General features: G+C 39.3%; 1 protein-coding gene across 2 annotated transcripts in view; it reads left to right on the top strand.

The window, feature by feature from the left end:
* Positions 1–25,585, top strand: part of fgf13a (fibroblast growth factor 13a) — a 118,903-nt gene extending 93,318 nt beyond the window's left edge. For both annotated transcript variants that reach the window (XM_079250418.1, XM_079250417.1), the window contains 2 exons: positions 19,658–19,856; positions 23,577–25,585. In XM_079250418.1, coding sequence (XP_079106544.1) covers positions 19,658–19,856; positions 23,577–23,713 — 336 coding nt within the window. In that variant the 3' untranslated portion in view covers positions 23,714–25,585. The remainder of the gene's footprint in view (positions 1–19,657; positions 19,857–23,576) is intronic.
* Positions 25,586–26,403: the final 818 nt, after the last annotated feature.

The raw sequence follows: 26,403 nt of genomic DNA, 5'->3' as shown, positions 1-26,403 counted from the left end.
TTCTGTTAGCTTGTCTGCCTTAGGTTAGGAATTAGAGATCAATGGAAATGACGCTGCTGCTGTACAAGGCCTCATAAGCAGAATTCAGAACAGTTGAAATCAGCTGTCATGTTGTACAGAGTCTACACAGACAATCACAGAAACACTTCTTTTTATCTTTTTCCATAAATCATGCAGCAGCCTTAAAGCTATAGTTGGTAATCTTGCTCAGAGACATTTTTTTTATTGTGGGTGAAGTGGTTCCTCGTCCTTATAGTAGTCTATACATTTTATAATCACAAACAAAAAGAAATATAGTTATACCCCTCAGTTTACTGTAAATCCATAAAAACTCTGATCAACCCAAACTTTCGAACCAAAATGGAGTTGTATTTCTTATATGTTGTAAACTTCTTCTCCTGGCTCCCTCGTCCTCCTCCTCCTGCAGCGCGTACCTGATAGCCACAACCTGCACATAAACAGCGTGCTTGGATGAAAATAAAAAGTAGTGAAGAAGAAATTTTGAAGTTAAACATGGCTGAAAAAAATCCAGGAAGGATTTCCCCGACCCGGCTCGGTTTATGTGCCTCCTCCCGCTAATTACCAGAGAAAGAGAAAATCGTTGGTGGAAAAAGCTGCGAATAAAAAAGCCTTGGATCATGCCAGGAGCAAAACCAGATTATTGCTTGGGGGGGGTAGAAACCAATACAAGGTGCCACTTTCAAACGTTGCTAGCTCCTAGAGCTGCACAATTAATCGTTAAAAAATCGCAATCTCAATTCATACTCGTGTACAATCTCATTTTCAAATGACGACGATCCAGCCATCCATCCATCCATCTTCTGCCGCTTATCCGGAGTCGGGTCGCAGGGGCAGCAGCCTAAGCAGGGAAGCCCAGACTTCCCTCTCCCCAGCCACATTTGCCAACTCTGCGGGGGGGATCCTGAGGCGTTCCCAGGCCAGCCGAGAGATATAATCCCTCCAGCGTGTCCTGGGTCTTCCCCGGGGTCTCCTCCCAGAGGGACGTGCCTGGAACACCTTACCAGGGAGGCATCCAGGAGGCATCCTGACCAGATGCCCGAGCCACCTCAACTGGTTCCTCTCGATGCGGAGGAGCAGCGGCTCTACTCTGAGCCCCTCCCGGATGACCGAGCTCCTCACCCTATCTCTAAGGGTGAGCCCGGCCACCCTGCGGAGGAAACCCATTTCAGCCGCCTGTATACGAGATCTCGTTCTTTCGGTCACGACCCACAGCTCATGACCATAGGTGAGGGTAGGAACGTAGATCGACTGGTAAATCGAGAGCTTCGCCTTCTGGCTCAGCTCCTTCTTCACCACGACAGACCGGCGCAGAGCCCGCATTACTGCAGACGCCGCACCGATCTGTCTGTCGATCTCGCGCTCCATCTTTCCCTCACTCGTGAACAAGACCCCGAGATATTTAAACTCCTCCACTTGAGGCAGGACCTCACTCCCGACCCGGAGAGGGCAATCCACCCTATTCCGGCTTAGGACCATGGTCTCAGATTTGGAGGCGCTGATTCTCATCCCAGCCACTTCACACTCGGCCGTGAATCGCTCAAGCGAGAGCTGGAGATCACGACCAGATGAAGCCAACAGGACCACGTCATCCGCAAAAAGCAGGGACCCAATCCTGAGGCCACCAAGTCGGATCCCCTCAACACCTCGGCTGCGCCTAGAAATTCTGTCCATATAAGTTATGAACAGAATCGGTGATAAAGGGCAGCCTTGGCGGAGTCCAACCCTCACCGGAAACGAATCCGACTTACTACCGGCAATGCGGACCAAGCTCTGACACCTGTCGTACAGGGACCGGACAGCCCTTACAAGGGGGTCCGGTACCCCATACTCCCGGAGTACCCCCACAGGAGCCCCCGGGGGACACGGTTGAATGCCTTCTCCAGGTCCACAAAACACATGTAGACTGGTTGGGCAAACTCCCATGCCCCCTCCAGGACCCCAAAGAGGGTATAGAGCTGGTCCACTGTTCCGCGACCAGCCCTGAGTCCGCCAGCTCTGCTTCCTCATCGGAAGACGTGTTGGTAGGATTGAGGAGGTCTTCGAAGTATTCCTTCCACCGACCCACTACGTCCCGAGTTGAGGTCAGCAGCTCCCCATCTCCACTGTACACAGTATTGACGGAGCACTGCTTCCCCCTCCTGAGCCGCCGGATGGTGGACCAGAATCTCCTCGAAGCCGTCCGGAAGTCTTTCTCCATGGCCTCGCCGAACTCCTCCCATGCCCGAGTTTTTGCCTCGGCAACAGCCGAAGCCGCATGCCGCTTAGCCCGCCGGTACCCATCAGCTGCCTCCAGAGTCCCACAGGCCAAGAAGGCCCGATAAGACTCCTTCTTCAGCTTGACGGCATCCCTCACTGTTGGTGTCCACCAACGAGTCCTGGGATTACCGCCACGACAGGCACCAACGACCTTACAGCCACAGCTCCGGCTGGCCGCCTCAGCAATAGAGGCACGGAACACAGCCCATTCGGACTCAATGTCCCCCGCCTCACTCGGGACATGGTTGAAGCTCTGCTGAAGGTGGGAGTTGAAGCTCGATCTGACGGGGGACTCAGCCAGGCGTTCCCAGCAGACCCTCACAACACGTTTGGGCCTGCCAGATCTGACCGGCCTCCTCCCCCACCACCTGAGCCAACTCACCACCAGGTGGTGATCAGTTGACAGCTCCGCCCCCCTCTTCACCCGAGTGTCCAAGGCATGTGGCCGCAGGTCCGACGATACGACTACAAAATCGATCATCGAACTGCGGCCCAGGGAATCCTGATGCCAGGTGTACATATGGACACTCTTATGTTGGAAGTCCAATAACAAAACACCATTTGGGTTCAGAGGAGGGGGACCATGCCTCCCAATCACTCCCCTCCAGGTCTCACTGTCATTGCCCACGTGAGCATTGAAGTCCCCCAGCAGAACAATGGAGTCCCCAGAAGGAGCACCCTCCAGCACTCCCTCCAAGGACTCCAGAAAGGGTGGGTACTCTGAACTGCTGTTCGGTGCATAAGCACAGACAACAGTCAGGACCCGTCCCCCCACCCGGAGGCGGAGGGAAACTACCCTTTCATCCACCGGGGTAAACCCTAACGTGCAGGCACCAAGCTGGGGGCTGATGAGAATGCCCACACCTGCTCGGCGCCTCTCACCATGAGCAACTCCAGAGTGGAAGAAAGTCCAGCCCCTTTCGAGGGTACTGGTTCCAGAGCCCAAGCCATGCGTCGAGGTGAGTCCAACTATATCTAGCCGGAACCGCTCAACCTCGCGCACAAGCTCAGGCTCCTTCCCCACCAGAGAGGTGACGTTCCACGTCCCTAGAGCCAGCTTCTGCAGCCGGGGATCGGACCGCCAGGGTCCCCGCCCCACACTGCACCCAACCCCTACGGCTCCTCCCGCAGATGGTGAGCCCACGGGAGGTGGGGCCCATGTAACCCTTCCGGGCTGAGCCCGACCGGGCCCCATGGGCAAAGGTCCGGCCACCAGACGCTCGCTCTCGTACCCCACCTCCAGGCCTGGCTCCAGAGGGGGGTCCCGGTAACCCGCGTCCGGGCAAGGGAACATTCATGCCCAGATTGGTCGTCATCGTAGAGGTCGATGAGCCGTGCTTGGTCTGGTCCCTCCCCTAGACACCTGTTTGCCATGGGTGACCCTACCAGGGGCATAAAGCCCCCGACAACATAGCTGCGAGGATCTTCGGGACGCACAAACCCCTCCACCACGATAAGGTGACGGCTCAGGGACGACGATTTAAAAAAAAAAAAAAAAACACCACGAATGTACCACATTTCGAACTGGGACATCACCTGCATAAAAACAAGCACTCCCTCTTTCTCCATCAACAAATGACAACGGCAGATCCTTATACCACGTGACACAGATGCCGGCTGGTCGGAAAAAACTTGCAGACTTTCTCGCTAAATCTGGCAACTTTCCAAACCCCCTTGGCGACTTTTTTTTTTGTTAAAAGTGACAAGCGACAAATCTACCGACTTTTACTGGAGTTATTGGAGACATTTCTGGTGTTTTGGCGACTGACTAAAAAGCACATGTTTATCAGTTACTGACACGAACCGGAGCGGGAGCCCGTCCCGTCATAAAGCACTCACAGCCGGTCAGAGGAGCAGAGAGAACACCTGCACAAGTCCACGTGCACAGTCAAAATGAATAGTGCATGTGCAAATCCACCACTGATCCCACCCTAGCTTACAGAGTGGGACGTAAACTAAGATTATTTCTGTCGTCTCTGTTTGGTCCATTTAGATTGTTAATGTCCAGTTTAAACTGTCTGTCCAGTAAGTAGTTTAAAAAGTTTTGTTTTTGCCAACATATGTTTATGTTCTTCTTTGACTAAAAACTAACCACAAGTAAGAAATCTACTAAAAAAAAACAAACAAACAAGCAACAACAAAATGAAGTAACTCTGCCAAAGTGTCTTTTTTGGGTCACTTTGCTGCTCCAAAGAAAGTAGATATTGGCTGTTCTAACAGTTGCTGAATGATGTCATCGCCTAATTTGCATAACTGGCCATATGCGTGTAATGTAATATTGTGGGAGAGATTATGGAGAGATGTAGGAGATGTAGGAGAGATTATATTATGACATTGCAGGAGAGAAGAATAATGTTGTGGAAGAAACAAAAGGTGAGTCAAAACCACCCTAAATATGTTTAGTACTATGAATAAACTTTTGAGCCATTGAAATAGATTATGAAAAAAGTAGATTTGGAATACCTTTAGACCAACATTGCATAAATCACTTTTGTCCTCCAATGTTGAATGACAGAATATCAAATTTTACCAAAGGACTGCTGTGTGAAATTTCTAGATTCATGCCCAACCCTCCTGTTGTTTATATTTTAAGAAACATACCTACCTCTCATCACCTTATGTACAAAAAAAAATAGTTAAAAAATGTTACTATTAAAATTATTCAAAGGTTGTGTGTCTAAGAGAAGACAAGAGAGACATTTATTGTTTTTATGTTCAGTTTCAGCGGTTGCAAAGTTGATGTGCCGGTAATACGTGCAATAAATATTTATATTGGAAAATAATAGTGCGAGAATCGTGATCTCAATTCTAAGCAAACAAATCGTGATTCTCATTTTATCTAGAATCGTGCAGCCCTACTACCTCCCCAGTTACCTCCCCCAGCTTTAAAGACTCTTGCCATTTTCCCCTGTCATGCGCCCCCGATCGACAGCTAATCCGGCATCATTTTGCATCTCCACCTGCAACTGACCTCTCTTTCTAGCCGGCAAAAGATGATCTTACAAGGACTCTTGCTTTGTTCCTTTTCTCTCTTTTAATCTCCTTGCATTTCTTTGCTGAAGCAGCAACGTTGTGTGTTTAAAACATCCAGCGTGAAGTAAAACTCTGCTTCAACGTCACATAGCATCCCGGATGAAAAAGTTGTATAGTTTGGTTTCTCAGGATGCCGCTGCACAGCAGCGGCTCTAAAACACACGATAGATGTCACTGAGTCAGAAAGGTCCATAATGCTTCTATATTAAAAACTTTATTACAGTGGATGAAGTATTTAAACATTTTCATAGGCATAATTTCACAGCTTTTAAATAACTTACTGATTTAGATTGCTGTTTAGACAAGGAAAACAAATAGATCCTCAAACAGCAATGATATATCCACATGCATACATAAAATACAAAAGAGCCAGTTGGTATGGTAACAAGAGATGTTGCTTTAATAGCATACTGTGGCATTTTATACTTTTGGATTAAGAAGATAAAGTCTATTAGCTCCAAGTCAGGTTTTTGGTGGTATGATGATTTTTAAAGAAGAATCACTCTTGTATCTGTGTTTTTGATGCTGAGTTCAAGGTGAGCAGCTGGCCCTTTTTTTTTTCTTTTTTGATTGATTGTTTTTTAACTAGTGAACGAATATTTTATAAGTAACTTTTATAAGTCATTAATCTTTCATATTTTGAATAAATAAGACATTGGAGATGTGGAGATTTGGTAGATTTTCACACCAGATCAACAGGTCACTTGGTACCATGTGTGTTAATTTTGTTATGCTATAACTGTTTCATTGTTTTAATAGTAAAAAATTGTTGTGTTTATCTTTCTCTCGTCCTGCTCTGTAGAGTTCTGTCACAAAACATGATTTCTCATATCATAAAAACATAAACCTCTATAAAACAGACAAAATTTAGTGTAACGATCATAACATAATAACTGTGGCCTGCTGAAAATATAGGCTGTCTACAATATAATTACATTTTAATTAGCTCTAGCAAAGGTTTGACAACATATCCATCCCCAGCTGAGCATGCCCGACGGGAATACACAGCAATAATTGAAATAAAACATACTCCATCAATCTTTTCCCAGACAGTTCACAGCTCTGAGCGACTGCTTAAATGATACATGTTAGATGTCTGATAGCAGTTAAGCGTATCAAGCAAATAGTTTAATTAATTGATGCAGACCTTTTTGTTAATGGTTTCCAAGTAGAAAAAGGCAGCAGTGAAAGTTGGTTCAATTTCTCAATTGTATTTACTGGCATATGTTTTGTAATGAAATTCTGCACTAGGCAGCATGACCTTATATATCAATAGGATCAAGAGATGGTAAAAAAATAATACTTATGTTGGTCCATGGGACATATGTTGTAGTTTCACAGTAAAGACTAAGAAATCATCTGGCAGCTATAAAATTTTCCTCATGTTTAAACGTCATGGCGTCATAAACAGCTGCTATTCTTAACAAGGCAATGAGTGGAAATTCATCACTTCTGGAATCAAAGAAATTTAAAAAAAAAAGCCATTTAAAGAACTATAGCTGTAATGTCATTTAGAGTACAGCATGAAGTCGCATACAGTTTCTCTGTGTTTAGCCCTGTGTTTACTGGCCAGTGGTACAATGTACTAAATACATATCCAACTAAATACATAACCAGTCTGAATGTTGATGTCACATCTGACTTCTACACAATTAAGTGACAGGCATCCCAATTCTGCCCCAGAGTGTGTGATGGAAAGCTGCAAAATAAATGCAAATAATAGGATAAAAAAGTAAATTTAGCCTGTATCATAATTTCGTCTGCTCTACTTACACAACATTTTCAAAACTGATGCACAGATGCTAACATGTAATGCATCCCTGTGTGAACAGCATACTTTGTATGATGTTGCATCTCCTTCTGTGCAGGTGGGTCACTTCTTGGTCATGGCCTTTTCAGACTGGAGTCTGATGCCAGTGCCATTTAAAATATAATGAACAACTATACAAAAAATTTTAACTCTAAGTATTGAGACCTGTGGTGTGAATGTAGCAAATGTGTGAACAAGAGAGATCAGCTTCCTTGGGATAATTGAAAGGATGCTGTTGTTGGTGGCATAGAGGTTATGTTGGAGTCCCCCTCCTCTGTTAAAGGGATATTATGTAACTTTTGGCCACTAGGGCGCTAAATCTGTAACTTCCCACAAGCCACAGGACACTCCCACAAAATTAAAGTGTCCATCTGTGTCACACGCACAAAAAAAAAGCAAAAAAAAAAAAAAAGCATAAACTGCTACAAAAACATCACTATAAATTATAGTTTTGAGTGTCAAATGAACCTTGAATTTCCCCTCATGGATAAATAAAATATCTTTGATTTGATGTGATTTTATTTAATGTCAATAATTTATTGCTGTAGAAACATCAGCATTAGCCCTTAGCTTATTGTACATTAGAATAGTACTGCTTTCTATTGAACAGTGTATAAAAACCATAAAACAAAACCAGGCCAGTTGCTAATTTCTTTTACTTCTTTGATATGTACATGAATGATAGGACATGCATTTCTTGGATGCAAACCAGTCCAACTTGCATAAAATGTTTAGGGAGTAATATTAGCCTTGATCTGTAGCTGATTAGTTTCAACTAGCTGCATTTAACCTCTACTGAACAGCATATACACAGACATATATGGCGACATTCTGCTGCTCTTTAGGCACATACTGTCATTGTTTTAAATAAACACTCACTTTAAGATGTGGAAGATTTACCTCATATTTTGGTATGTTTGCACAACAGGAGCTAACAGGAACTAACTTACCAATCTAATAATACTGAGACAAACAGAGTGGGGTTTTTTTTCACACTGTTCTTTCATCAGACTCCATTGAGCAATTTTATTGCCAAGATGAACTAGCATTTTTTTCTGGAGCAATAATTCCCCCTTTCTCTTTCTGGCCTCCTCAGACATTGTTTTTTACTTTCTTACTTTGTTCAGCCATGAAAAATGTTTGTTTAAAGAGGAGGAAAAAGTAGCACAAAGCAGGGTCCTCTGTTTATGGAGGGGGAGCCTTAATGCAAAGCGCTCCAGGTCACATGTTCTAATGACAGACTAATGACTGCTCCTGCAAAGTTCGTGTCTGTTTTTAAAAAAGGGCAGCCCCCTTTAGCGCTCCAAACGTGTCAAGCGTACATTTACAGTAACCCCAGAAATCAATGGTTATTATTCATATTAGGTTAATGTTTGGGTCAAAGGTTGCATGGTATCCCTTTCGCCTTTTAAGACAAATGGTTTTAAAATTGGTTGTCTACTCTGTCTTTGAATTGTCTTGTAAATGAATTATGCAATACAATAAACTTGCCTTGTCTTAACAGGTTAATTGCAGGTGTCTGTTTTGATATAGACTGCCTTTCACTCCCCACCAAAACCACTTATTTTTGCCCTCCAAGATGTTAACATTGTAGTGCAACTTAAGACAAAGCTTAAAGTTCCTTAAAGTACTAATCCAAGTTTTCAGTCTTTGTTATTAATAACTAACTCTTCAAAAATATCCTCTGACCATCTCCAAACTTTAAAACTTTTGCCATGGGGTCCGGTGACAACAAAGACTCCGATAGAAGCAGCTCATTGCTTTTCTGTACATATTGTTTCTACGTGCTTATGTTAAATGAAGGATAATGAGAACGCTTTAGTTTTCATTGAGCCAGCATCAAGACAGATATAAAGACATAGATAGATAGATCGATAGATCGATAGATCGATAGATAGATAGATAGATAGATAGATAGATAGATCTTTATTATTCTCTAAAGGGGAAATTCAACTAAAAATCCAAGCACACAATCAATTATACCTCTAAGTAAAAAATAAAATGAACAAAAAAAACCCAACTAAATTAGACAAAAATTACTAACAATATTAATAAAAAATACACAAATTAAGATACAAGTTCATTTTAGACTTCTGTTATATAGCCTTATGGCAGATGGAATAAATAACCTTTTAAACCACTCAGTTCTACAGCACAGTGAGAGGAGCCTGTTGCTACGGTTACTGTTGTTGTTGTTGTTATATTTTGTTCATTAATATCATCTTTTGATGTATTAAAATATCTTTTTTTTGGTATTTATTTGTGAAAGTTCTTATAACCAGTGATAATTAACCTGTGCTGTCATATTATTCAAAAATAACTGTGAAATTTACTGTGAAAATTTGAACTTAAAAGGAAACAAGATTGAACCACAGCCACTAAAATCTAAACAACCAGACAGTATATTAGAATTTTATTTACTTGTAAAAATGTCTAAGACATGAGAGAGAAAAACTGAAACCCACAAAGCATACTTTTTGCTGCATGCAATGTATCATCGATGCTGTTTCAAATACCAACCCTCGTGTGGAATAAAGTACAGCTTAGAAATGCATTTGGAGGATGGGTTGTAGAGCTTCATATTTCAGCTAAATTAGAGAGGAAATTGAACTGAATGTGAAGCTGGCTGCCTAATAGTGTTTGTCTTGCTGGGATAGCTGTAATGGTAAAGTACTGCCTTTAAGCCATGCATTAAACCAACCAATAGCTGGTCAGCACTGGGAGGAGATTCCCTATCAACAGTGGAGAGACAACAGATGACGCATTTTGGGTGGAGAAGGCAGTGCTGCTGCTATGGGCTTTAGATGTCTCCCACTGTTTTACATGAATGTGTGCATACAGGCATGTGAGGGAGGAATTATGAGTTGATGAAAAGGGAACATCTGCATTATGACAAAATAAAAAGGACCTTTGTAGATTTGTAGATGTTTTGTACATGTTTCTATATAGACTAAATTGGAAATGTGCATACATGTTTAAGTATAACTGAAAGTAATATAAAGCATTTCATTTGATAGCATTGGTCAATGTACAGGAGATTTTACCTCATCTTTGCTTCAAGTATATCTGTATTGTATTTGTTTGATTGCAACTGCTGTGTATATTTAAGAGCAGAAACAAATATCAAGACTTATTATGAGGGAAATGATGGGTAAAAGAAACAGTGCACATGTGTGGGTGAGGCAGAGTTTACCAGTAAAGATATATGAATCTGTTGGCATCTATGTGTGGGAGAGGAATAACCAATTAATATGTATTTTACTTTATGGTGATGGCCTGGGTGGTCTTGGTTTGGGGTAGCCCTTTGTGTAGAGGCTCCCTGAGAATACCGTTTCCTTATCTGGTGCACATCTGGTGCAAATGCACCTGGCCATTCATTCATCTTCTTTTAACTGTTACAGGGCAAATAGGGCATGGGTGAGGGTGGTTGTGGGTGGGTGAAAGGGGATGTGTATGTGTGTTAGTGTTTTATCTATTTTGATGTAAATTGTTTTATAATGTAAAGCACTTTGTATTGTTTTTAAGCACAAAAAGTGCTATACAAATAAAGTTTGATTTGATTTGATTTGATTTAGTATTCTCTATTTTCCCTTTTGCCTCTCTTCAAAAACACAAGTGTTAGAGGCTGCTTCACATTGAACTACACAAGATTTCTCTGTGCAAGGGAAAAAAGTGTTGTCAGTAAAGAGATAAAATGATTTGCCATCAAACAAATGAAACGTATAGAATTATCAGTTAGGAAAATATGTATATATTTTTTAACTTTTTGATACTTTTTTCAGATCTGTGAGCATATTTAGGATACCAAACTAAGTGAAGTGTATATAAATCATGAGGTGCCTCTGAAGCTGTGTTATTAATTTCCTGGTGGGTCATATTTGAATTAGTGTGAGTCACTGAGGCTCCAGTTGAGTCTCGTCTAGACTGCTATGTTTGTGTGTGTGTATGTGTGTGTGAGCAGTATTGGAGCATTCAGGGCTCTTGGGTGGAGACATTTTACAGTCTGGCTTTGAGGTTTACGGCCTTTTGTACAAAAAAAACTCTTGCAGTTAAATCCTTACGCACTGTGTGAACAATTTCCTGCATTAGCATTGGATGTTAAATTCATCACACTCATATTTTTTTCATAAGCCATTCTGGATATGTGTTAAGTGCCAGCTAAATGTCTGAAATGAATAGAAAAATCATTCGGATGCTGCAAGGGAGAAGAAATGTAATTCATCTTGATTGAGAAGTAAATGTGACTGCTTTGTGAAGATAACATTAGATTTAATTAATGACATCATTTGAAAAATGCATTCATGAAAAAGCATAGAGTGCGCTAATACTGGTTTTGATGTAGAAATAACAAAAAGAGAAGATAAAGAAGAAGTAGCGTCTGTATTGTCACGTTTGAACATTTATTGTGAACATATAATCCACACCTTTGAGATATGTATTGTAGTTGGCTCATACACGAGTCTTTTCAGCTATTTAGCCATCACAATGCCACTGGTAAACAGGCTCAGCGGCAAGGTTTCACTCCACTGGACTGTATCATTAACTGCTCTTTTTTATGTATTTGTGTGTGTGTGTGTGTGTCCTTCTGAATTAAATGCCTACCCTATGTGGGAGTGTCTGTTTGTATGTGGCATTTGGAAGGGTCCTTTCTACTAGATTAAAAGTCTCCCAAACAAATTAACACCATGAGTATACTTTATATTTAGCTAAAGAAAAACTATGTTTAATCCACTTCAACACTTAATTTACCAAGAATGGTCCTTGCTGCTCAGTCATAGCTTCAATTTTGTTGAGACCCACAAGCGTCGATGTGGCTTCAGAGAAACTTTGACAGTGATTACCGGTTGCTTTGATTTTATCATCATAATTGGTGTCAATTTAGTTTTGATTCAGGCTATGTTGAGCATTGACTACAGTTGTTTCTTAGAAATCTGGCCAGTATCTTTATTGAAGAAATCAAATACATTATCCAAGTTTATTTCCTGCTGACAAGAATGGAAAAAAACAATGTTATCACTTCTGTGAGGCAGACAGAATATTGTTGGACAGTGTGTCATAATTTATTCAGTGTCACTGACATACTTGCCTTGCCACTGGAATATTCATTTTATAGTTACATCTAGATATTGGAAGCATTAACTAATGCATGTGTTTAACATTCAGAAAGATTGAATATGTCAAAGGAACTTCAAACCTGCCCTCAACACTAAACACTTACCATAATAAGCTTATGTCCCCTTTCCATAGGCAGTTATTATCCCAGGTTGTACTTCTATATATCGAACAGGCTATTCTCTTATTATAAGACATGACACTTCTTCTTTTCCTACAGTCTGCATTCTAAAAAAGTAATTCATTGAACAAAGATGGATGGTGATAGTTGTCATATATAATACACTATTCACAAAAAGTTAGGGATATTCAGCTTTTGGGGGAAATTTCACTACAAGCCTAAAATGCATTCAAACCTGTACAGGTGAACTTAATGTGATCTTCTCTAAGCTTTTAAATGCACATGTCCAACTGTTAAATGTTTCAATAAATTTTGCACAAGTTGCTGTTCTCTAACAAGGAGCTTAACGGCAAAAATCACGGCAGGTGTGTGATCCTTGAATTGATCAATAAATGTCCTGGTTCAATTAGAGCTGGTGTTTAAACAGTTGTCCTCATCATGCTGTTCACATTTTGACATCATGAGACCAAGACGACACCTAACAATGGAACAACAGTCCCTTGCCATTGCGATGCTTCAAACAGGACGTTCTCAGACAGAAGTGGCCACTGAGCTTGGAGTGTCACAGAGTGTCATCAGCAGGTTGCAACAGAGATATGGAGAGACTGGAAGAGTCACAGAAAGGCCTAGAAGTGGACGTCCTTTGGCCACATCCCGTGCTGATGACCGCTACATTGTGAACACTGCCCTGAGAAACCGGATGATGAATGCCGCTCAACTCCAGGCACGTTTAAGAGAGGTGAGAGGCACCCAAGTGTCACGTCAGACCATTCGAAACCGTTTACATCAGCGTGGTCTGCGTGCTAGACGACCTGCACGGGTACCTGACCACACCACCAGGCACAGGCATCATCGTCTTGCATGGGCCAGGGAGCATTTACGCTGGACGAGGAACCAGTGGGCCTCAGTGCTGTTCTCTGATGAAAGTCGATTCACACTGAGCAGAAATGATGGCCGGCAACGATGTTGGAGACGTCAGGGAGAGCGCTATGCATCAGCCACTGTTGTCACCAGGCGAGCTTTTGGTGGTGGCGGTGTTACAGTGTGGGCAGGGGTGTCCACTTGGTACAGAACTGCCCACACTTTGTGAATGGTACTGTGACAAGCCCATACTACCTGAATAACATCATTAATCCAGTGATTGTGCCCCTACATGAACAGCACAGGCCTAATTTCATCTTCATGGACGACAATGCTCCTGCTCATCGAGGCCGCATCATCAGGGAACGGCTGTTGGAGACTGGTGTACCTCAAATGGAATGGCCTGCACTCTCTCCAGACCTGAATCCCATTGAAAACCTGTGGGATCAGCTGAGCCGTCGTGTAGAGGCTCGAAACCCTGCACCCCAGAACCTCAATGACCTGAGGGCTGCCCTTCAAGAAGAGTGGGATGCCATGCCTCAGCAGGCAATAAGTTGCCTTGTGAACAGCATGAGACGTCGTTGTCAAGCTGTAATTGATGCTCAAGGGCACATGACGAGATATTGAGACGTTCACATTTTTTGTTGTGGTGTAACTACCATTGTTGTTACCTTTTGTGTTGAATGAATTTTTTGAGATGAGGAAATCAGTAGTGCATCCTTCTACTTAAATGTCTTACTTTTATGATATTATATCTCTGTAGCATGAACATATTGCATTTTCCACAAATTTCACCTGAAAGCCAAATATCCCTAACTTTTTGTGAGTAGTGTATATGACTTACTGTAAAATAAACATACTGGTACCACAACTGTCATATGCACATAACAAGGTGTCCTATGAATACCACTGAAGCTTATAATTCAGTGTGTGATTGATAACTCACAAGTGGTGGTAAAAAATACAGAGGTACTAGGAAGGTGAACCCTCTGGAATCTTCTGTATCTCTGTCCAAATACAAACTAAAAGATCCTTCACTGTGAAAAATTAAAATATGATAAATAAAAAACTGAGTAAATGAAAGTAAAATTTGAACAAGATAGCGATTCTGTCTTTCTCTTGTCTTTGAGCTTGTTAAAAATATGCCTGAAAAAGTTGAGATAATGTATGTTCTCAAATTCCTCAATTTACGTTCATGAGTACATTTGAATAGTGGTCTGAGACTACTCAAACATGCCTTTGCAGCCGGGTGCATTACTTTATTTTATAAGTTCACTCAACTACTTTTCTTTAATGAGAAGTCTGTATTCTGTCTATCCATTCTCTATACTTGCATATTACATAAACTTTATGTAAAAAGCAGGCAGGCAGGGGCCTGGAATCCACCCCATCAGCAAGGCAGGATGTATACCCTGGACAGGTAGTCATTGTGCAAAACGTCAATGGCTTTTGGATCCATTTCATGTAAACCAGGTGTGGCTGAAAAACCTGTCCTGTGGGTTTTTCATGTATTTCAGGACTAACCCGAACCCTTGAGAACTGATGATGGACACTCCTGATACTGTAAAAAAAAAAAATAATAATAATAATTTTCCCACTGTTTTGTTTTTATACTTGAGCTAGACACATAAAACCACTTAGTTATATGACTAAAGAAAAAATATGTAAAAATAAATCATTAATAAATACCTAAATGAACAGTTTTCTTGGATTTTTGTAAGTGAGGTATCCAGGTGCCAGGTATCCGTCATATCTGTGCTTATTTCAAACATAAGCTTTTGTAATGAAATGGGATTATTAAAAAAAGTCCATACACTCAGATAACCATACCGAGTTGAGCACAGGGAGACTGACAGCCTGTATTATGTCAAGTACTGTCTTGTATTTTTTTTTTACAAGGCTATTCCTTTGCTCCTTCTAACACAGAACCATGATTAAATTAATGTGAGGAGTTTTTTCTTTTTTAAAAATTTCCCAGGGAGATCAGTTTCAGTGAACAATAGATGCAAAAATACTGAAAGCTCTTTGAAATGCACATAAATGTCCATTTACAACAGTTCTGCTGAAACCGAAATGGAGATCATTGGCTATTTTGGCCCCTCCTTGTGTTAATCGGTATAAGCCTATTGTCAAAACACCCACTCAAGTACAAGAGTAACAGCCAGCAGCCTCTCCTCCTTCTTGGCACTAATTGCACATGTATCCATCTGTATGTGTCTTACTGTCAATAGACTCTCATTCTTCATCAGAGTTAGTGTAACCAGCCAAATCCACATACGCTCATTATTAGAGGTAGAACAGCAATGTTGGCTCAAGAGCAGCTTGTTGTTTTCCTTCCAATTACTGATCGTGTATAATTAAACTGGATGCTGCCTAGACTTTCCAAGACTTGCTGCAAATCAGTCTGAACAAAAGAGCTGTGCAGCAAGACAAAAAAGAAACTCTGATGTAGGGAACAGTCAACAAATACATAATGTGAAAGAAGCATTGAGAGAGTATCTAAAGGCAACCTAAATACAATACAACTTGTATATTTAAGTGTAGAAAATAAAAGAGACAAAAATACCTTCAAGAAATTGGTTAAAAATATTTATCTGACAGTAATTTGCCATGCCTTTTTGCCCATTGCAAACTGTTTTGTTTGTTTGCTTCATTACTCTGTGACATGTTTCTCTGAACACCAGCTTCTTCTTTTGAGAAGTTTATTTAGAGGTTATGTAAAACAAAATTAGAATGCATGGAGACAGATTGTTTCCATTAGGGTCCACAGTTTTAGTTAATTATCAGTCAGTTTAATGTTTTCACTTTTTGTATTTATTTATTTTTTTCCTTAAGCAATTGGATTTTTTTATACATCTCCTGATGCTCTAACATTCATTAGTTTTGTATCCTGGTATCTACAGGTATTTTGGGTTGTTGCAACAAGCAACCTCCACCAGGTGACCTGACCAAGGCTGATCAAGCCTTGGCCTGTGTCCAAGTGGTGTACTGCTACTGGTCCCACTGGTCTCTCCTTCTCAACCACGGCCATCAAGACACCTTCTTTGCTGTCTCAGTATTATTGTGAATGGCATTTCTCCTTTTCAGATCTGACATGCCCAGGATTATATAGGCTCTGCTTGGAGTGTGGCTGGCAAACTCCCTGCAACCTCCACTGGCACACACCTGGTCTTTCAGCCAGTCATTTAATAGCGGAACATTTGTCAGCGCAAAATTTCCCAGTACACTGATTACACTGATGCACACTGTAGACTTCTGCTAAAAACCTTATCGCTTCATTTAGTAAATTTTCAGATCCCTCTAGTGGCTCTGTGTATATAAAAAGTGACTATCTACAAATCTATTGACTTTTTCTAGTGTTATTAAAGACTTTTGGTGAGTAACATGAAAAAGTGTATCATTAGCTCTTCTCTGTTACTGGAACTGGCTGCTGCTTCCCCATCCAGAAGAACAAGAAGCTTGGTCCTCCAACATCATCCAGCTTCAAGCTACAGTCAGAGCAGAAGGTGATCACCTCTGCTGCATGACCAGACTAAAGCTGTAACACAGTATGGTTTACCGTCAGATTTTAATACCCATTAATGAAGAGTGGACAAAAACTTAAAAAAAGTTAAAAGTGATGTCACATGTTGTAGACTGAAGTTAATAAATTAAATGACTTAAAAACGGTATTTTTGGCTTAAAGGGGTTCAATTTTGATTAGGGATGTTTTCTATTTTTTGTACTGTTTTTAATAGAAATAAAATGCATTTTTCCAGACATTAACGTGAAGCCTGAGTGGATAATAGTAAAAAATGTGACTATTATTTTATTTATTCATCCACAAAAAAAGAAGCTTTTCTGGGCAAAAATTGTTATGTGATTAAAATGCAAGTGATCAAGATTTATTAATTAATAAGCCTGTAATTAATTAGAATACTTGTTTTAATCGAGTCCCCATATGTGCAGGTGTTTTAGTCTATGTCTAAATATTTAATGGATTATGTCACTCATTTTAATTAATTTATTTATTTATCATGGTGTCCTTCAATAAAGTTTTGATTGATTGATCTAAAGCACCTGCAGTTAGCCTTTTAAATTCAGTCATAGTGGCTTACTTATCTTTTTTACTATTTTCCTCACAGGAATATCTTCTGGTACTCTTGCTCCTATGATCAAGCAATACATATATATATATATATATATATATATATATATATATATATATATATATATATATATATATATATATATATATATATATATATATATGGAAATTTATGTTTCCATAATGGTGGAATGAGCTGCCAACTATGCTCAGAGCATGGGTGTTGCTCTCGCCCCTCAAGAGTCTCTCGCCTCTTTTGACAGCACTTCCACCTCTTACACCTTTAATGCTCTAGCATGTCTAACATGCACTCAATTTGCTCCTCTTTACATGTTCCCCTCATAGTCATTCCTTTTAATGCTTATAGCATAAGAAGAGTTTCTGACAATACTGAAGCTTTAAAGCTTTTGTAAGATAGGTAAAAGCCTTAGGAATATTTTGTATCTGCTTTTTTCAATGTTGAAATTTTATGTTGCTGAAATCTGGTGAGGCACATATTCAAGCTGGCAATACATACAAATGAAATAAAGCCTATTAATTTAAGCAAATCTATCAGTTATGATTTGCATAAACACTGCAAGAACAAGACAACTCTTTCGCAGCCAGAATGCTCATGTTAGACATCTTTAGTATATGTATATATAAAGAAAGAGTTTCTTTTACTTATTCCAGTCTCTAGCCTGGCTTTGGACCCAAGTGGTAAATGGTTGCGGGATTAAGTTGTCTCTGAACTAGTGATTACTGCTGGTTACATGGTACACCTGGAGATTAAATGGAGTTTTAATTATTGCAGCAAAGAAAAGTAGATGTTATTATTTGACTTACCATTTGTTTTCTTTCATTTATTCAAGACCTAAATAGTTAAAAACTAATGGTCTCAAATAAGAACCATTCTGGAGCGCATCCACTTACTGCACCATCACACAGTAATTCCTTAGCTAGCTCTCCAGTCCTCCCCATGGGCTTAACTTTTATTCAAGTGGCCTGAAATGTTAATACTTAGCTGAGGATGAAGAACAAGCTAATAGGACAGATCCAACTGAGTTTTGCCACAAGCTGTGTGCTACTGTGGTTTTGTTTCTATCATATTTTTGTCTAATTGGGTCTATGTAGATTTAGTCCGTGAGAATGGATGACAAGATAACCCATAATAGGTGTTTTGTCTTGACTGGGCTCTGAGGACCCCCCCCTCCTCCAAAAAAGAGAGAGAAAAAGCTACTCAAGAACTAATAACTGTTTTGACCAGTTAATATAAAATCTTTCACTTCTGAGGTGTACAGAAAATCTTTCACTTCTGAGGTGTACAGAAAATCTTTCACTTCTGAGGTGTACAGAATTTTTTTTTTTTTAATGTTTTTGAGTTTTTGCTGATAGAAAGACTTCGATAATTAATCAAAACAGGTCATCAGACATGAACCTCATTTCATCTTTTGAAGTCACGTTGCTGCTTCACATGAAGTATGACACTGTTGGGCTGTTAAAAAACAGAGCAGTTGTAATATATGATTATGTGTCTGGTAATGGCATGTTTTATGTAATGGATAGCACAGTGGGTCTTTGGCCTTTGGGACACGTCACCACTCTTATTGATGTGATGTTGAATTAACTGAGTTATAACTAAGCCCTGCTACACCTACTTTGGGCTGAAAGTGACATTTATACTTCTCTGTCTCAGAGGACTCACAGTTCTCAATCTGTGTTTATTGTAACTATCGTTATATTATTGTGGTTTTTCCATATACTGTATGCATTTTAATGTGTGTGTGTGTGAACTCTATGTATAAGCCATTGGGATGCTTATTCTCTTATATCAGGGTGCTTGAGTCCTTGAGATCCCGAGGACTGGACTTGGGACTAATAATTAAAAAGTCGGAAGGATCTTTTCTTACAAATTCACACATACAAATTCATACATACAAAAAAAAAAAAAAAAAAAATTCTGGAAGATAATGCATAGCCCATGCATATTTAAAAGTTGAGTTCAAATGAAAATGGACAATTCATTAGGCATGTATGTCTTATTAACGCTCCTCAGTAGAGTCATATAACTATTATCTATGGCATAAGTGTTACATTATTAACAACAGTAAATGTCTTTCATAGATTTATAAGATTGAATTGAGATAAGAATTTTTAACCAAGGTCTTGCGCCTAGATACTTTCCATCTGCTCTTGTTTTGGCCAAGTGTGTCACTTGCACAGCTCAGTGTACCATAATGAAGCTGCACTCTGAGCCAAAGAACTATTGCGTTACTGCTCCTTCTGTCTGTAGCAGGATGTGAGAAACTCTTGATAGTTTTGGAACTTTTGACCAATGACTGCTTTACACTCATTCTGCTTGTCCATCTTTCCACAGGAACATTTTACACCAGAGTGCAAATTCAAGGAGTCAGTGTTTGAGAACTACTACGTGACATACTCCTCTATGATATACCGGCAGCAACAGTCGGGCAGGGGCTGGTACCTCGGTCTGAACAAGGAAGGAGAAATCATGAAGGGGAATCATGTCAAAAAGAACAAGCCAGCAGCCCACTTCCTTCCCAAACCTCTGAAGGGTAAGTCTGACCAGATTATCTTTAAAATGATTACTTTTCACAGTAAGATTATGTTGGATTAGAATTAGCATGCAATGTGGCATCATATGCAGTTGATATACATAAATTATTGAGAAACTTCTTCTCTTTACTAGTCTTTCAGTTGGCAAGGGTAGTTTTTCTGAGGATCACTTTTTTCTGAATAAAATGACCAATTTTTCATTATATTTGTGCTCTTTGTGGCTATTCTTTCACTAAATTCCAAAAATGCTTTCCATTTGGCTCTACCATTTAGTATTCTCCCCATAGATACTGGTCTGTGCCTTTTCAGTAGTTCCCTCCAGCTGGTCACACTCTGCAGCAGCCACCGTGCATGGAGAGGTTGAACCATTGTCTGTAGCCAGGGACGCATACAAAATGTTTCAGGGATTTAAATAGTGACTCCTAGTCCTTTATTTTCATTACAGTAAATTCACAGAGAACCCCACCAGTATAGGTGATGTGTGTGCAATGTGGTTGTGGAGAACAGAGAAAAAATGAGGAAAGAGGAAGGAATGGTTCTGTTGTCTGTTGAAAAGGCCGTGGTCCTTGCAGTGGAAAATCTGCTTTTTTCCACCTTGCTTTTACAGTTCTGTATGCAAATTTGTGCAATCAAACTAAGAAAATGCATTGAAATCCCTGACTACTTATTTTTATAAACATGTTTGCCCTAGTAACAACTCATTTTTCAATTAATTTGTTGCTAATGCCATAATAATAGAAAGTATTCTAAACAGTGGATTTTGATGCCTTGCCCAAGGGCAAAGCCAAAAGCTTCTCACTTCTCAATATTATAGCATGTTTATATATTTGGATTTAAGATGTTACGGAAGCTAAGAGATGCCATGCTTGACTATTATTCTTCTTGGGGTTTTATCTTGAAAAAGCAAGTTCATTTGCTCAATATTTTGACCACTTTCTTGTGATAATGTGTAATTTATCTTGAAAACAAACTTTATTTTCTTGAGATAATGAAATGATTAAGCTGGGCTCAGTTAGCGGTTACAGTCTTAGACCTGTCACTGTGTATTTCATAGACTGATGTAAATGTGTGTTTTTGTGAATGAGTGTTTGGTAAAACCTGTGCGACACATTGCAATTACAGCCTTTATTCAACTTCATAGAAGTAAAATCACTTGTGTAGATCAGTTATGGATGTTCCTCTATCTGGTGGATGAAAGCTGATGTGAGACCCACTAGTTGAAGTGTTGTTAGAGAAAAGGTATTGGCTATAAGCTTTCATCCATGTTGAAGGACAGTCCCCTCCCGACTGCCTCACAGCCCTCTGGAACACTGACAGCCCTGCAGAGCTGCTTCAGCAACAGACTGCTGCATTCAAAGTGTGCAAGTCTTTGATTCCTGCAGTAGTTAGACTGGACACCAGCATACTCCCAGTACACCAAAAGCACTCAATAAATCCACTGGAATTTATTAATGTATACTGCATATGTATGTTTTTGTTTTTTTTTTTTTTTTTATCATTTGGATGAACAACAAATGTCTTGTTTGTGTGGAGTTCATGCCATCTTTGTGGGTTCTGTCTCAGCTTCCTGCCAATATAAACACATGCATCTTAGGCTGATGTGTCAAGAAGTTTTACAAGGAGTGAGTCTGATTTATTTTTTGTCTTTTTGTGTGTTGGCTCTGATGGGCTGGGAATAGCTTCAACCCACTCATGACCCTACATTTGAATAAGCCGTTATATTGAGAAAATGAAATTTGTTTTCTTAAGATTACAAGATAAATTCTCCTGTTATCCTCCTGTTGAGAAAACTGTTAAAAATGTGAGCAGGACTGCTGTCCTTTTCTATAAAGATGTATCTGGTGTTTAGAAAGATCCCAACAGAGAAACACAGGAGACTTTGTTCCAAAGTCTCATAAGGATTCAGAGGCAGCAGTGTTACAGGGCACTGATTAAGAAGCCGTCTCTCCGCTGGTGATGGCATCTTTTCCAAGCTTCACTCACTACTCTTCTGGTTCCAGTCTGTGAGACACAGCTCTCAGCACCTCATTCTATCCTCCCCCAAATGAAGCAAGTTTAACTCATCATTCAAAGCCAAACAGGAAAATCCTCTCAAAACTCTTCTAGAAAGTCATGATGCAAGAGACAAAGCAGTGACTTCATCTGGAGAGTGTGCAGTCAGTCTCCATTGCTGTAACAGGAAGAGACTTGTGTGGTAAAATTATTTAAAAGTAGATTGTTGTCAGGAATAGTTGGGTAAGAATTAGAGGAGCAATAGTGTTTGGTCTTATTCATGCCATAATAGTCACGCCATAGTTTCCAGTAATGAGATGTGTGCCAATCAGCAGTTTCCAGCCACACTGACTGATGTGTGTACAAAGGATGGTCTCTGGGTTGCTGCTTTAACGAAAAATGCTGGGCTAAGTGAAGTGTCAGTACTGGATTTGCTGTTTCAGCCACAGACTCGCTTGGGAATAAACATTAAATAGCATTCTAGGCAGAAGGATGTCGACAACATCCGGAAACCAAAGAAGAACCTCAAATTACTGATGTGTTTTCTGAAACGGTAGCTGCTGAGATGCAGATTGAACCAATGCTGCATACACAGCAGAGCTGAGGCATTAGCAACTCTTCCATTTATAATGACATACTCTGAACATGTTGTTTTTTTGTTTTTTTTTTACTACAGCATCAATTTAGTCTACTCTGACCTCCCACAGCATATCAGGAGTTTGCATTGAGCTACACAGTGTCTGATAAAAACTTGATCATTTTTTATGAGTATCAGGGCTGCTGCTTGCCTTTGAGGTGCCCCTAAGCACATCTGCTTTTTGGTGACCACCTTTTTTTTTTTTATTGTAATAGCAATTACAAAGTATAGTCATACATTCTGTGTGTTTTTTTTTTGGGTCAGTTTTAGGAAAAAATATGTAACTTTTTACTCTTTACTACTAAAATAAGCCCATGCATAAAGTACTATTAGAGAACATTAAAACTTAATTCTAAAATTCATAGAGAAAATTTTTCTGTTATATGCACTAAGACAAAAAAAAGCATTCAGATTTAGATACAAAAATGTCCTAATCAGACAAAAATGTCCACAATGATGCACAACTCAGTGATGTTTTAGTGTTCTTAAAGTAAGAACAGTAGGATGAGAAGATAAAATCTTAACAAATCAACAGTTATATTTGAGTGAACAGTGCCAGAAAAAATAAAATAAACGGAAAATTAGTACAACCCTGATAAAAAGAAAAAAAAACTAATATCTGAACACCTTCGTCTGTCAAACTTTAAGTTTGAATCAAAATTGTTAATCCTAATCAATAATAAACCATCAATGTCTTAGTTTTGTGCTGTTTATATTGGTCAGCATAGTTCATATTGTAGCAGACTTTGACAGTTTGCATGTAACATTTTTATTTTAAGATAGTTACTAAGCTTACAAAAACCTTTCATCTAAGATGAAAACCTTTTTCTGTCGTTACTTTTAAAGAGTGTCATTGAACATGTCAGACACTCATTCAATGCAGTGAACAGTGATGTGTTCTTCATATTGTCTGTGTGTGGATTATGGTTATAATTGTGATTAATCATGACAGAAAGTATCTTTGGCTGTCTGCATTGCTTTGTTTACCCTATAAATAACAATTTAATGTTTCATTTCATGTTCCTACTTGTACGATATATAGATACAGTGTATAATCTTACTGATTTGCACTCTTCTTGTGTTTCCACAGTGGCGATGTACAGAGAACCATCCCTCCATGACTTGACAGAGTTTTCCCGTTCTGGCAGCGGCACACCCACCAAGAGTCGGAGTGCATCAGCTGTTCTCAACGGAGGCAAAGCCGTGAGCCAGAATGAGTCGACATAGCCCAAGAGTCAAACCCTACCCTGGCGAACAACGAAACCTTACCTCACGCAGAGCGTGAAACAAAGCAAACTTGTTTCTCCAATCAGCTGTTCAGAACTTACGACATCAACATATTAACATTCAGACATAATTAGTAAAAACTTTTAGGTACCATCAGCCATCCTCCAAACAGCATATATAATATGAAACAGTACATAGATAATTTCTTAAATTGACAAAAAAAAATTAAAATAAAATAAAATAAATAAAAAAAACAAACAAACATAAAAACTTTGTTTTACCCTTAAGCTTTATTTATTACCATAGTCACTTTCTTTTGGTTATGACCACATACCAGTTAGCTCATCTTTATCCCATTTTGTTAATTTCATTAACTTTTCTTGGGTCATGCAGACATTAAGCAGTTCTGTCAGGCAGACAGGATGTGAGATATGCAGGTGTTCATGGCAGCCATTACTGGTGCTGATCCACAAGGCTGCAGTGGTACAGTAAAAGCCCTCTCTGTCTCATCCATGCTTCTGTGAATACAAAGCCTATAAACTCCCTGGTATGGTGCAGCATTGTGCTACTGACCAGCCAGATGGTAGCTCTCCTGCGTCCTAGTGCACACGCTCAGAGACTGAGTTCTCTAGCATGGGAAAATGAAGCCTATGTTTAACTGACCTGATATATAAAGGACAGTGTGGCTCTCTTGCATTTTTTTTCTTTATTTAAGAGATGCCATAGCTGCAACTTCCTGTTTGCTAATTTTCCAAATTAGCTAAGAGCTTTTTGTTTTATAACTGGTTGTTTTTGTCCCCCTTGTTGTCTCACACTTTTCGTTGTTTAGTATTTGGGTTTATTTTTTCTTTTGTTATTTTGGACTTTTTTTTTTTGGCATTACTGAGATGGGTTCCAGCAAACCAAAGACAGATTTAAAGAGTGTCCCTTTAAGCCGCTGAAAACCAAGCCAACATAAAGGCAAATTTGGATTTTTTTTTTCTTTTTATTGTACATTTTTGATGGAGGGAAGCAATGATTGTGTGGTGGGGAAAAAAATAAATAAAAGATTGGATAATGAACATGATTTTAGCCACGTTGGTGTTGGCAGCAGGCTTGATGTTGTGATTTGTTGATATGCTCAATGATGGAGATATGAAGCGACTATTCAGTGTTCCCATTCCCTTCTGTTATCACTGTGTCACATTGTCTCTAGCTCTTGTCTTTGTGATCTGTTTCCTCCCTCTGTGCTTGTGTTATACTTCAGTCCCCAAGCCATCCTTTTTTGTCAACTTCTATTGACTGATAAAGCTCACCATAGAATTATGGTGGAAGCCCCTCCCAGGATGCTTGTTATGTGTTTAAGTAACTTATCGTGGTGACAATATTTTCTATATTTAAAAAAAAAAAAAAAGAGTACTGTGGACTTTTAGGTGGCTTAACATTTTATAGGACACGTCATATTTGTAAAATTAAAAAAAAAAAGAACAAAATATACAAAAATGAACATCTTCCCTTTTTTTGCACAGGGCATGTACACAAAAATGTACAAATATGACCCTTTTTGTGGGCTATGTACTCTTCCCTTCAGCTACATTACTTCTTTCTGGTACATGCTTTGAGAGACTTTCTCTCCTTGGTATCCTCTGGAAGTGGTTTGTATTAAGTGAACCTATCTGTTGCATGGGAGAAAGCAGGGAAATACTGGAATAAAGCTGCATGATGTAGGCTACATGTATTAACCCATGTTGGATCATGTGTTTCAAACTATCAGACTAAATCTGATAAATCAGCATATACTGACAGACATTGCGGCTGTCTGATAACTTCCAGTTGTTTATTATTTGTTGTATACACAAAAATGCACTGAATAAAATGTTTATATTAAGATATACTTTTAAAATGGGTGAAATTTCCTTTTGTGTGTTTGCTTGCTTTGTTTAGTCTACAGATTACAGGAGAATGCCAAGTTGTTAGTTGGAATCAATTTAGTTACTATCTACTAACTAAATTAATTTGAAAAAAAAATATTTCTTTTTATTTTAATTTTAAATTATTTTTTAAATTAATTTAAAATGACTAAATGAATTAATCTAGATTAATTTATATTTTATTGTAGCTTGAAATGTATTCACTTCTGATAAAGTGAATATGTACTCATTCCACAGACATTTGTCCAATTTGTGGACACCAATATTGTCCATAGGGATAGACATGCCTTTAACTGCCTCAGATTTACAGCCGAAAGACAAGCTTATAGAGCTCATTCTATTAAATAGATCCATATCTTTATAAACAGCACAAAGACTTAATACCTAGAAATTACCCTACTACTGGTTTGACAGAGTTGCTTCTATCATCCCAAAACAAGTTATTTTTAGTGGGCTTGACATATTCTGAATTTGTTCAAAGCTGATCCATCACTAACTCCTGTTGTTCCACTCAGAAGAATTGGGAGGAAAAAAAAACAAGATACTTTACTTGTGGCAAAGTTATACAAATACAGAAAAAAGGAAAAAAAAAAAAAAAACACCAAGAACCTAATAAAACTATTTTTTTTATTGTATCTCTTTCAAAAAGCTAAATAAGTATATTTTCAGTAAACTAACTAACAACAAAGAATGTTTATTTTTAATCGGTGATATTAGAAAACTCCTGTGCTGAATATCAGAGTTCAATGCATTTCTGAAGAGAGAATAAGAAACCATATG

This window comes from Telmatherina bonti (genome assembly GCF_933228915.1).
Source record: "Telmatherina bonti genome assembly, chromosome: 12".
Lineage (NCBI taxonomy): Eukaryota > Metazoa > Chordata > Actinopteri > Atheriniformes > Telmatherinidae > Telmatherina > Telmatherina bonti.
The sequence above is the reverse complement of the archived record's forward strand: the minus strand, read 5'-3'. Positions and strand labels throughout refer to the sequence as shown.